The sequence below is a fragment of the Triturus cristatus genome, chromosome 6 (assembly GCF_964204655.1).
Source record: "Triturus cristatus chromosome 6, aTriCri1.1, whole genome shotgun sequence".
Taxonomy (NCBI): domain Eukaryota; kingdom Metazoa; phylum Chordata; class Amphibia; order Caudata; family Salamandridae; genus Triturus; species Triturus cristatus.
This window is the reverse complement of record NC_140589.1, coordinates 881,675,130-881,688,925: the sequence shown is the minus strand read 5'-3', so window position 1 is coordinate 881,688,925 and position 13,796 is coordinate 881,675,130. Positions and strand designations below refer to the sequence as shown.

Sequence of the window (13,796 nt, the reverse complement as noted above, 5' to 3'; positions counted from 1 at the left end):
AAGTACAGGTAGTGAAGTTGGCGGCCCTTGAGGGGGCTGCGCCATAGGAGTAGGAGCCAACTGAAGAGGAGCTGGCGGCTGTGGAAGAACCTGAGGCACAATATTTGGGGGTTGCACAACTAAAGGTTGCGGAGGTGCTGCAGCACTCTGCGCATAAGGGGGTGGCGAACTCAACAAGTGTGACATTAAAGGATCTTTCTCAATTTCTTTTGCTGCATCTTGCTGAAGAAGCGGCAAAACTGGATAACATTTATCGATCACCATTTTACGTTGCCTGTACAACTGCTCACTCATCTGTTCTTCTTCATTATCTTTAAACTGCATAGCAGCTTGCATTATCGAGATACCCTTTTCTCTCTTATTTCTCTTTGCTAATTTAATTTCCTTCTGTTTGGCTTCCTTACGCCATAGGCGGAAAGAGTCAAACATCGCCGGCCGGGCTTTCTTCTTAAAAAGTTTAACCTCCAGATTATCCAGAATCTCTGTGTCAAAACTACCATATTGGGGCCATTTTAAAACACCATCTTTCCTGGTGTATCGGATCCATACTTCATTATATGTGATAGGGCCTACGCCATGTTTCACATATAGTTCATAGGTTGGAGTTCCAATCAGAGGAACCGGACACGAGTCCTCCAATCGGGAATCCCTATTACAACCAAGACAAAACAAATTTCCAAGTCTGCTAAGACCAGGCATCCTCGCTCTCTAGTCTAGCTTCAAACTTCAAAGGATTATCGAATACGGTAGTCTCGTGAATACACGAGTCCCTCGGCTTTGGTACTTGCAAGTTCCAAATCAAAGATCCCAAGGGGATACCAAACTAAGAACCAAACTAAGGACTGGGAGACGCTCCACTTATACTTAACTGAGGTATCGATGACGTCACCAGAAGACTCATCTATCGTTTCGCTCTACCAATCATCAAGGGTCCAAAACAGGGCGATAGTCAGGGCAGCAGTCCTTCGTAGCCGTTGGGAAGCGGGGAACCTCGCAGCAAAGACTTTCGGACCACGTCGACATACAGGGGTCGATGAAGTGGCGGCCTTCCTCCAGAATTTTCACACGAAGCTCCTCACGAACCTCTGGCTTGGACCGGTACCACTGAAATCGCCCAACGTTGGGCGCCAACTGAAGTACTGGGTTTTTCAGAACCCAGCGGTGCCAGGGAACACACCCTAAGACTTCGAGTTCTTCCTGTTTCAGACTACAGTAACCCAGAGTCTTCTTGATAAAGTCAAAGATCGTATTTATTGGCTGCAACTAGTAACAGGTATCCTAGAAGTACAACACGGTGTATATTCTCAGGAGACTGCTCAAACTTACAAAGCCAGCCTTCTCCTTTTATACAAAATATTGTGCTTTAGGCAAACATTCCTTATTTTACAGTTGACCATTCACATATTTTCACTACAAAGAAAAAGCAGAGTCATGATGACAAGCCCATATTTCAGTTTGTCCAGCCCTCAATTAATTACCCGGCAAGGCTCAGTACTTTCATCAGATATCGACGGACCCCCAATAAAAACGGGCACCTCCTCCTCGTAAAGCAAGTCATAAAGTAAGAAACAGGGGCAGGTGTGTGTAAGATTAGGCATGGTTTGTGTGTGATGAAAAGGTTTTATGATATGTTGTGCCTTGATACTAATCTCATTCGGCCACTGGGAAAGGAACTGGCCGAACAGGTTTGGCTTCAGGCAGTGGAGTCAGCTTGCCCAGGTCACAGAGGAGTCAGCAAAGATGTATGTGTCCTTCAGACTCGTTTTTGGCCTTAGTCATTGGCCTATGTGAGGGCAATCACAAAATGGCTGCCGTTCAAATGGAACCCGAGGTTTCAGGACGGAAACTCTGATTTCAGGGTGATTTCGTCACCCGAATAGGACGAAAATACTTGTGCATAGTATTCTAATCATTCTCGGTCTGCTGATACCAAAATCGTCATGATACGACGATGTTTATAACATGGGTCCAGAATTTTCAGTACCACACATCAAGTAGGAAGGCATTTTGCGTCAGGATACTTTTTGACATTTCTAATAGCATTACAGAACATGCCCCAGCTAGCAGTTCTCTATTAATCTCTTTTAAATAGTCACAAGAATACATGAGGATAATATACCTTCCCTTGCCTGCCTCCTGTATCACTATATTAGGATAGTTTTTTAAATTCCCAAAATGATGATCCCTGTCCTTTTTTGTCATATTAAAATGATGTCTACACTTATTCTTACACTATGTGAATCTTCCAATTTATGTAGATCTTGCAACTTTTGCAAGATCTACATAAAATTTTATTTTGCAATAAGTTAATGTGCAACTTTTGAATTCATCTTGTTTGGTAACAGTATATGCAAATCTTTGGCCCTTGGATTTGTATTTTAAATAGATATAACATGCATATTAATAAACTGTGATATATCGATAACAATTCAAAGGAATATGGCCTCATGATGTAAATAAATGAATTTGATCAAAATTATTGACAGATGATTAAGTCATTATGTACAGTGAACTTTTTTATTATAAACAGGGATTGTTTAACCCGTGACTCAATGAAATAAGAAATATGATCATATTAGGGTATATGACGTACAGTGTATTCATATGAGATGTAAAGGTGTTTTTAAATGTTCTTTTGTCACTTTTCTTCTTTCTTTTTTCTTCGAGTCTATTTACTGTACACTATTAGAATGTGATTTTTTTGTAAAGGATTTAAATATATATATATATCTTTTTTTAAATAAAATTGTATTTTAGGTATGTTGCTGTAGCCCTGAAGAAGTCTTCGTATTTTAATTGCACTAAGACTACATTTTGAATAGCACTAAAGAAGATAAAAGTTCTTGTATCAAAACTAGAAAGATAAACATATACGAATAAAGAATACATTTTTTTCAAATAAATCTACAGAGTCTGTGCATCATGTTGGATAAGTACTAAAAATGTGGGAAACCATATAACTTTGTATATTGAAATGTTGTGCCGGACCACAGGAGTTTTATTATTTGTGTAAGGAAAGTGTTAGCTTTTCTTTTTAAAAAAAGGGGCTGGCTCTCCTGGTCCATGCACCACTGTTGTTTATTATGACGTGTCACCAACAGAGTGATAGGTTTGATAGCGAATTGCCTCAGCCTCTCGTTTGTAGATTGTCTGCTAACAGTTATTATTGCTCTAGAGTGAATTTATTGTTCACGCCAACTTCTTCAAAACACATCCTGCTGCAGGACTTTAAGTGGGCTGGGTTCCGCCGGTGCCCAAAAGTAGGTGGCAAGATGGGTGCCTATCAGGCTCTGCATTTTTACCCTCATGGTGAAAAAAAAAATTAACTCTGCAATCATACCATCGTCACTGCTTTTGATGTAACTTCAAATAGACTCATTTTACAGTTTTGTATAGTGCAAACTTGGTGAGTTTTGTCACATTACACAAGGACATATTCATGTTTTGATTCACAGGATGTTGGGCTGACAGGCTGCAGTCTGCTTTCTCAGCTCAAAAGTCGGCAGCTCTAGCATTACACAACAACCTCGCCAACAAGAACGGAAGCATTTTCAATAATATTTACAACAAATTCATAGCTTTTGCTTACTTATCATATGCCATTTTCAACCATTGACAAAGCCAATAGTGCTGGCTTGTAGGTGTAATGTTACTTGTTGTGCTTTATATCTGGATGAAGGGACAGCAGCATAAAAATACCAGTGGGGCAGCACACTATGCTAAATACAGATTTTTGGCTTAAGTGTTTTAAGCCACGCCTTAATAACGTAGGCCACGCCCCTACGAGAGACCCCACACCCCCCCCCCCCCCAGTTATTTCATCCCACGTAAAGCCCTGTCCTGCTGTCTGTACAAAAGGCGCATATAAAAACACGCCTAATCAACAGAAGAGAACAGGCTCGGGAACCAAAAATCTATATATGGAACTGTTACTCACCTTCTGTGAAACCTGCAGTGGCATTTTCTCCTGATTCAGTAATAATCACGCAGAATTATTGTGGGGATCAAGAATCCCAAACAGATTTTCCCGGTTTGCGCATGCTTAAAGTAGCCGCCCTTCACTCAACGTAGGAAATGCTCGTTCGGATCCTTACTAGACAGGCATCATAAATCAGCTAGGAATTAGAGTCGCACTGAGACGGCGGAGCGCAAGTCTGTCAAGAAATACAACACTGAAGCACTTCCACATATGTGTGCTACACATAGTCTGTCGTTGTTCAAATGTCCTAAGGTACACGCAATTTCTAGACCGTAATTTTAGCCTAGGGCTTCGGTCCTATTTGTTTAGGATTTACTGACCACGACCAAAAACACAAGATCGCTCGTCGCAGCATGCCTCAGTCAGTGTATTCTGTACAACGCATCGGATAGACACTCTTCACGTACGCATGCGCAGTGGGCTTTCCAGTCTATCCTTTATGTCTATTATAATTTACGTGACCCCGTCTCGACTGTTACGCACGCTCGTTAGAGCTAGTAATGTGACAAATAGGCAGCTACTTGTTTAGTTGTGTTGACGGGGAGTACTATTTTGTATTCTGTGCTTCTAGAAGTCATCGAATGTGCGATACTCGTTTTATCGGCACATACAGTCCACATACCTGGTTTTCTCGCCTGGAAAATACGCAAAGACTCAAGAGAGCAATGTCCTGGCAGGATTCCAATAAGGTAAGTAATTGTCCTTGCAGATCCCTCCACCAAAAAGGTATCGCTCACTTGAGTTTTTCATATAATTGGGGTATTTCTTTATTCCTTCCCTTTTTCGACGTTTCCGTTTTTCTCTAGTGCCTGTTACATTCTCTTCGTGGTGGAAGTGCTTCTGTTAAAGGGACATCCTTTGGTCGATTCTTCTTAACTAGCCCTCTTTGGGACAAGTAAATCAAATAGAGTTCTAATTCGCTTGAGATTAGAACCGGCAACTACGCGCTGGATTCAGCGTACTAAAATATAGCCAGCTATTTCTTTAGCACCTTCCGAAAAGGAAGGAGCTGGTGTATCCGCCAACATCAGCCAATGCAAATCGGAGCCTCCACTGCTGCGCTCTAGAAAGCGGACCATCTACACCGCAGGCAGGCCACCATGGTACAACAACGAACATGCCACCCAGTCCAAGGAGGCCTTCGTCATTGGTGAGACCTTTGAGCACAATCGAGAGGGGCCTCAATGAAATGCCAGTGCATTTTTTAGCAGGAGTTCCTCCTTGGTTCACACATGGAACCTTGTGAGAGGAGAAGTGAATCTTATCCAGCTTAGACCTTTTGTCAGTGCCAGAGGGGAAGGGATCCACCAGCTACAAAAAAGAACATAGGAGTTGTCACTTAACGATCTCTACTGTTTGAATGATGTACTTTAGCTAGAAGTTGTTTGTGAGCGAATGAACAAAGTTGTCTGGCGTGTTCACGTGATTCGAAGTAGCATACACAAGAAGTAGCAGATGAGGAGAGGATTTGGCACTACGGCCAGAGCTGCCGACTTTGGAGCTGGTGAACCACGTTGGAGCCTTGGCGTCGGTTCAGCATCCTGTGATTTTGGGCAAATCACTTAGGGGCATATCAACAACAACCGGCGATAATTATCTCTAAGCGCACTTAGCGCTAGGATAATTATCGCCGGCTAGCGTGAATTTTTATCGCTGAGATAGCGTGCTATTAGCAACGCTTATCTCAATAGCGATAAAAATTCTCACGCTAACAGGCTAACGTGAGATTATCGCTGGAAACCCAGCGATAATCTCACGTTACCTTGTTGATAGGGACAGGCAAACATTAGCCATGATATCCTCCTTCCATAGGATATCATGGCTAAGTCAGAAAAATACCAGACGTAAAAAAGCAGCGTTAACCGCGGTTAGCGCTGCTTTTTTTGTCTCTAACAGGGTTAGCGACATTCTTGATAATAGGAGAAATGACGCTTAGCGACATTTCTCCTATTATTTTACTCTGGAACGCTCCCTTTGCATCTCATTAGAGATGCAAGGGGAAGCGTAGAGTAAAAGGGTGCTAACATGCAAATTTGCATGTTAGCACACTGTTGTTGATAGGGCGCTAGTTTTATCTCTCCTTTTTTGGCTTTTAAAGCCAAAAAAGCAGAGATAAAGCCCTTGTTGATATGCCCCAAAATCTCCCCGTGCCTACCAAAAATGAATGTGTCCATGTCCATAGTCAAACAAGATAGTTCAGCATGGGCACAATTGCTTTGTCCAGTATTTTCTAACTGCTATATTCATGGGACTATTCCGCCGTCCTAGAAGGGAAGTAACAAGCATTGGCATAGCCAATAGGTCTCACCTTTGGGACCTTATAAGTGTTTAGCCATGCGACAGTTGCTGTTGTTGCAACAAGAATATTTTGCTGCATAACTAAATACTTATAAGATCCCAAAGCGAGACCTGTTGGCTATGCCAATGCTTGTTTCTTAAAGATGTTACAGCAAACAAATGATGGACGGAATGCTGACAATGCAAACATGCTCCCCCAGTCAAAAGATCTGGGTTGAATCCATCGTTCTTTTGCCCACTACACGCCACCCCAGTTTGGACCCAGCCATATGCAAATCAGTCTTGACCCTGTGCCCCATGGGAACAGCCCAGACCGAACTGCCAGGCCAGGTCCTCCCTGGACCGGAAACAAGCATCCTGGGACCGGTTTCAGGGTATGTCACCCTTCTTCAGCCAGGCTAGCTTGAATCCAGTGGCACAGTGAGCAAGGGACCCACGTCTGGGCATACAAGAGAAGCCTTAAAGGCATCATGGCATCAGACAAGGTTCCCAGAGTATCACTCTGTTGAGCCCTGTGATCCTCGGCGACACAGTAGGGCGATTCTTGAGGAGATGTGGGGACTGTGATTGTACATTTCGGGTCAGCTCTGCAGAAACAATGAAAACCATTGGCCTGTCTGTATCTCTGTGATGGTGACTAAGAGCACACATGGCACGGCCCTGGCACAAACTGCCTCGACCGGAAACAGAGAGCGGTGAACTTATAAAATTCATGAACAGCAACAAAGCGACTTAAACCTACAGTTAGGAAGGGGGCACTTGGAAGCCCGCCCAAGCAAAAATTAATATTGCTAGAGGGGGAGGCAGACAACACTTAGCGTGAATCTTGCGAAGAGATATAATGACGCCCAGGGGACGAGCGCGAGAGATGTGCTAAAAATGACAGAGTGCGCGAACTACAGAGTTTATGGCCCGTGCACGAGGGAATAACTAAGGCTGATATTTGTAAGCAGTGAGGATATTTAAAAGCACATTCACTAATGCTGATATTTCTTGCCCGGGAGTGGTGCTGATATTTTAAAACCATGCGGATATAAGGCTGATATTTAAAAGCAATGCGGTGTATGCGTGCACGCGCAGTGTGCTCTTTTTCAAAGCACATACTCGTGCTTGTGGCGCGCTGCTGCACACTCCCGCAAGGCGTATGCCGCCACAAGCACGAGTATGTGCTTTGAAAAAGAGCTGCACGACGGCCAAAGGTCTCCTATGCAGCGCGTGCGCGCTGCGTAGGCGGGACCTAAAAAGGGTCCCAATAATTCCCCTGTTAGCTTTAGGCAGATCGCTTTATTGGATGCGACCGGAAATTTGTGTGCCAAGAGCATACTTCTCTTTCTCCAGGATTGGGCTTTAGGAAATGTCTTTGTCCCCACAGAGCAAGCCGGGTTCCACAAACACAGTGGTACCCTAGACAACATAAGTGTAAACTCTAATTGAACAAGCATTGGCATAACCAATAGGTCTTGCCTTAAGGACCTTATAAGTGTTTAGCCATGCAACACTTGATGTTGTTGCACCAAGGATATTGTGCTGGATAACTAAACACTTCTAAGGGCCCAAAGGCGAGACCTATTGGCTATGCCAATGCTTGTTGTTCTTAGCTGTCGCCAAAATCGAAGCAACTGCGCATGTGCTCACTGGTCACCAAAAGGGCTTATTGTATGTTCATGGCAGGGAGACCAGTCGCAGCTTTTCTGCTGGTGCGGTTGAATGCAAGGCTCATTGCTCCCGTTGTGAGCTCATGGAGTTATTTTGGAATATCCTGATTGAGTGATTTGTAATGAATCTGTAACCGAATGTTTGAAGTATTTAGAGTCTCTGGTGGCGTAAGGGATAGAGATGCTGACTTTAGAGCTGGGAAACTCAAGTCTCTTCTTGTACTCAGCATCCTGTGATTCTGGACAAATAACTTAATCTTCCCGTCTACCAAAAATGAGTGTGTTCTTGTGTCATGTAACTGCTGCTCACGTAAAGCGCTCCAAACCCTTCGGGTCGAGTTCGCGCTATATGAAACTGCAAAAAATAATAATAATAAAACCCAATTCAAGCGCTATGCTCAATTCACTGCTGTGACTCGAGCTATCGATTGAAATGCTGGTGGCAGAACATACCATCGCACCAGCGGCTGGGTCACGCCAAGGCTCCGCCTGCACTTGCTGCCTAAATGCACAGGTGGCGCTGCAGGCCGAAAAACGGTCTCCAAGCTGGCTGATCAGTATGCTCAGGAAGCATCCGTTAGTACTTAAGGATGTAGAACAGATAGTGTGAGGTGCGTCACGTTTGTCCCCATTTTATAAGTCTGTCAGGACCGTAAAGTGCTGGAAGGAACATAGCGACGCAGACAGTTTATTATCACCCCTCTCGCAGCCAATTACATTTAGCTATAGATGGACACAGAGCCATCTCAGCGCCACGCACCACAGAGGAACAATCGCGAGCCGGAGCCACTTACATTTAGCTATATATGGACACGGAGCCATATCAGCGCCACGCACCACAGAGGAACAATCGTGAGCCGGGGATTTGGTTTCCAAGAAATAATATCCCCTTCAAGGAAAAGGCGCTGCGATGCACAGTGACTGGTGTAGGAAATAAAGATAGGTGGCTAGACTGCAGCCCCTCGAGACACACCTTGAGGTCGGAGTGAAAAAAGGAATAACATGATAGCACAAAACAGGATAACAGATTGCAGTGCGGGCGTGAACTTACAGTAAAACAACCAAGAACAAGCTAACGAGGAGGGAGGGGGGAGAAGGGAGGGGGGTAGTGAGAGCCGACAGGAAGGGGTGGAGGAGCATGATTCAGGCGCTGGAAGGTTTAATGAGCCATGACAGAAAGACAGATGGCGGCTGCGCGCGTGCTCGCTCGCGTGCACGCAAGCTTTAGGCCACCAAAAGCCTGTGGCAGCACTTTGAAAACCCATACACTAAATGTCTCGCAGGGCAGCGCATGCTCTGCCTCACCGAGACCTAAAAATGCCCAATGAGTAAGGGAATGGCCTTATATGCGGCCTTTATAGATTTCTCCCCAGCTTTTGACTTTGTTGACCGGGGGACACTGTGGAGAAAACTGGCCGCAATGGGGATCCCCATGCACCTACTTAGATTAATCATCGAATTGCATTCCTCCACCTAGACTCAGGTCTTATCAAGTAAAGTAGTGACCCATAATGGACTGAAGCAAGGGTGTCTATTGGCTCCTCTCCTCTTTTCTCTTTATATTAATGATTTTCAGAGTAGGGTAGGGCTTTGCAAAGGGGACTCACAGAAACTAGGAACAATGAAATTGAGCTGACAATGCCATCCTGTTAGATACAACCTCAATTGGATTAGCAAAGGCGACTCACTGAGCTAGGACTTTACTCAGATGAATATTTTCTTTTAAATAAATATCCCCAAAAGTAAAACTATGGTCTTTAGATATCGGGATGCCAAGTTAGGAAAAACATGCACTGGTTCTTGGGGAAGGATAAACTAGCTGTGGTCAAGTTGTACCATACTTAGGGAGAATTTTTACAAGCAGTTGTTCCAGTAGTGATCACATTCACCAATGCAGAAGTAAGGCAATCTCTCAGGCTTCTGCAATTGGTAGACTTTATAAACATTGCGGGAAAAGACACTTAGCATATGTTCTTTCAGTCTATAAAATTAAAATTCCTCCCGTGCTGATTCACGCCAGTGAATCAGTAGACGAACAGCAGTGGGAAATATTTGGTGCCAAATGTGTAATCTGAGCCGCAGTGCCCCTATAGCAGCGATTCGGCTCGAATTTGGGTTGCTTTCTACATACATGTTCGCTATGGCTGCGTGTCTAGGATGGAGTAATGCATTACTGAACAGTATGGAAAACCCCTTACGGGCAGCACTGCGTGAGGACATTTTTTCCTTCCTAAAAGGAAAAAGTATTCTTTTCAGGAATCACGAGAAAGCCGTAAACTTGTTTGATTTTGAGAACGGTAGCATGGATTCGCTTCCCAAACAAGTTTTGAAAACTCGAATTAAAAAATCTATTTACGAAGTCTCTCACAAAAGAGATACTGCACTGTGCGCAACGCACTCCAATAATGACATAGTGAGGAGTAGCATTTATAAACTGCATCAAATTTATTTGGAATCTCCCCCCTTTGAGTGCATAGAACCATCTTACTGCTACGGCTGAATTTGCTTCCTTTGCGAATAGTAACTGGAGCATGGGAAAGTCTTCCTAGACAGGATAGACTTTTTAATTTATGTGGTACCTGGGTGCAGGATCTAAACCATATTTTGTTTGTCTCCTTCTACAATCTTCACAACGTCCCTTTTTAAGACCTTTGTTCCTAAAGTATAACATTGCTACAGCGGAGGAGGCTCGAAATTGTCTACTGCCCTCCCTCCCTCCGAGCCAGTTTGTTTCAAAATCTATAGTTTCTTCAAACCATTTAAAAATATATTTTAGAGATGGGATTACATTGCCCCGCTCAGTTGAATTTGGTTGCTTAGGTCTCTATCTGGGCAGTAGTTGTTTTTATCAGAAGGTTGAAAATGTTAGAGTATTTAATGGTATGACATGTACTGTAGTTGCGTTTTTGCACTTCTATCTCCTTGTATGCTGCTATGAATACTGCTATGTACATTTGAATACCTTTTAGTTCAGAAATATTTTATCTGCTAGGATTTTTATGTAAACTGAATGCTATTAGTACTTTTCAAGGTCTATTGAATTTGTTATCCTGATCGAGCACTTGCACTTTATTTTTGCTGCTACTTATGGTGCACTGTATATAACTATTGAGTATTTTAAAACTTTTTGTATTTTTTTTTCAATGAATAGAACGTATATTTTTCATTTAACATCCCCGAAATGCACAGCTGAATTCGCCTAAGAATTTTACGGTACAATTCGCTTTGCCCCGCTCCTGTTGACTTTGTAATTGTAAGGACCCTGAATTTGGTTTTTTAATCACATCCTACCTCCTTACAATCTTAAAGCAGTTATGATTCCTCTATTAATTTATGAAAATTGTAATCGCTGCTGTTTTCTGTTTTTTTTTTTATCAGTTTGTTGTTAAGTATTGACTGATTTGGTAAAATTGGAGTTGATTGTATGCGTTTTTATGTGGAACTCCTCTGAGCTCCAAATCATAATAAAATATTTGAATTGATTGGCTGGAATGTGTCCTTGTGCAACATAACTGGTGCTCTTGTAAATTGCTCCTATACCTTCGGGTCGAGTTCGCGCTATATAAATCTGCAGAAAAAAACCCCCCAGAAGGTGAAATACCCGGTTAGCTGTAAGGATCTTCGACTGGCAGTTGAGAGTCTAGTGAGGTTAGTACAAAGAGATAGACTGCAAAAAAGTGATGGGGATACTGCTTGAATTGTAGTAGTAAAATAGATGTAGATACATATCATTTAATTTAATGTATTTTAAGACATACCAAAAAAAAAATATATATATATAATTACATTAAAGGTATCAATATTATTTACAAGCGGAAAAGTTCAACCCTGATTGGATCAAACATTAACAAAAGCCCCGCACGAAAGATTATTATGCAAATGGCCTGCTAAAGTAGCCACCATTTGCTCTAAATATCAAGCAGTGCAAACCAATATATGAGATTCATATCAATTAAATTCATGCATAAACGGCATTTATGACTTGATGCTGACATCATTCAGTTAGTCTGATGATTTAGATAACCTTTAGCGCGAATTCATCCTCGCTTTGTTGAACTTTAATTCACTGTTTATCTATGGATTGTAAATGTGTGTTGAATTCTGGTGCAATTTGACTTTGTTATGACCCGCTACTATTAATTGGTTTGGGAACTCTATATGTATTTTTATGTCACATCATATTGAGGGCTTTCTGTTTTGATTAATTGGAAATTGTTTTTATATGGATGCTATATATATATATATATCTATCCCTCTCACAGATTGTATGACCACAGAGCGCACAATACTGAAGTTTACAGAAAAAAAGTGATATAACTAGCCTGACTATTTTAACCTGTGTACACGTCAGATCAACCTGGTCTTGCTGTTCCAGTCTAAGATGTTCTTGAATATTTTAATCCAGTGGCCTGACGTTTCCGTCCATTAGTTCCGACTCCATAAAATATAATTGCCCATTTATGTATTCATTGTTTTAGTGTGTAGCGAATCCGTCATACTTTGTTACTGTTTATATCGTATTAAGTATGTTGACAGTAGCCTGACATTAGCTTGTATGTTTTTTGGTCCGATAGCTGGGCGTTCAAATGGTAAAAACAATTCCTGACCATTGGGATCTTACCAGAGAAATAAGCTAACAAACTATTCCATTCTACTAGGTGTTTGAAGGTGTGCAGTTGACACAGAAAAAATTGCAATGCATTAGAGAGTTGTAGGGGTGAAAATATGAGTGAAAATATGTGAAATGGCAAGGTTGTGGGTACAGAAGAAGATAGAATTTTTATGTCACAAAAAAGCTTATGCCCACTGTTTTTCATTGGTTGCAGTGGTGAGCATACATTTAAATTACACATTACTTGCTGAAAATCACCTGGAGGTGGGTGTATAATGGCCGAGGAGGCCGATGGAAAATTAAGGGAAGAAAGACATGTTGATTCCCCCTAGAATTAGTGAAAGAGAGGGTTGGTCATGAGAGCTAATTCATTCATAGGATTGATTTGTGAATGCAATGCAGATATTAAGGAATGGCTCTTGGAGAAAGGTGGGCAAGAGAGTAATTTTGATGAGTGGTATGTGCATTGCGGTGGTTATGTTAACTATGTAGTGATTGAGGATGGATTTTTTTGTGCAGGGTGTGAATTGCAATGGGGTGCTGATTCAGGTGAAGCAAACTTTGTTCGCGCTGATGTGAGTGGATGTTATTGATGTCATGGGAAGAGAGCATTACAGCAACCCCCAGCTGTTGTGCCAGGTGAGTGTGTTGAAGCTGACGTCCCTTAGCAGAATATGGGGAAGAATGGTGGTTTTGTTGTTTAGGATAGGCCAGGTTCCTGGAAGAATTGATTTTTCATGACTTTCCCTTTCGCCATTTGTTGTTCCAGGCACCTGTTACATTCCGCGATGTTGCTGCTTATTTCTCACAAGAAGAGTGGAAGCTATTGCATGAATGGCAGAAGGAACTGTACAAGAATGTAATGAATGACATTCAGCAGGCCTTGATCTCTCTGGGTAAATATGATGTCTGACTTACTCTACACGTTCTAGTCAAATTCCTGTAGATGCCATTTGTCTTGTGTCTGAGCAACAATTTGCAAAAGGCTGATCCATAATTCTGAAGTAATAATTTCTTACAGCTAGTTGTTAAACTGTAAAAGAGCTGAAAAGGGCAAATGTTTGCTAAATAAGCCTTAAAGGGCCCATACAGGTTCAAGAAAAAAAAAAGTAACTTTTTTGCAAGTTTACATTGCTTACAATCACCAGCAATATGCACTCAATCATGTTTCATTGTTTGATTATGTTAGCTTGAGTTTTGAGGCACATTGTGACATTGATTGGATGGTCCCTTAAAGCCACCACATTGCAGG

The 13,796-nt window shown here is 42.2% G+C and overlaps 1 protein-coding gene across 10 annotated transcripts in view; it reads left to right on the top strand.

Moving 5' to 3' along the window:
• The first annotated feature begins 4,415 nt into the window (after positions 1 to 4,415).
• The window catches only part of LOC146818007 (uncharacterized), a 202,823-nt gene continuing 193,442 nt past the window's right edge, over positions 4,416 to 13,796 (top strand). For 3 of the 10 annotated variants that reach the window (XM_085611495.1, XM_085611498.1, XM_085611497.1), the window contains exons 1-2: positions 4,448 to 4,668; positions 13,314 to 13,440. In XM_085611495.1, the coding sequence (XP_085467621.1) occupies positions 4,561 to 4,668; positions 13,314 to 13,440 (235 nt within the window). In that variant the 5' untranslated portion in view covers positions 4,448 to 4,560. Of the gene's footprint in view, positions 4,669 to 13,063; positions 13,184 to 13,313; positions 13,441 to 13,796 lie in introns of all 10 variants that reach the window. The other 7 variants (XM_085611496.1, XM_085611493.1, XM_085611492.1 and 4 more) reach the window with 7 other exon arrangements.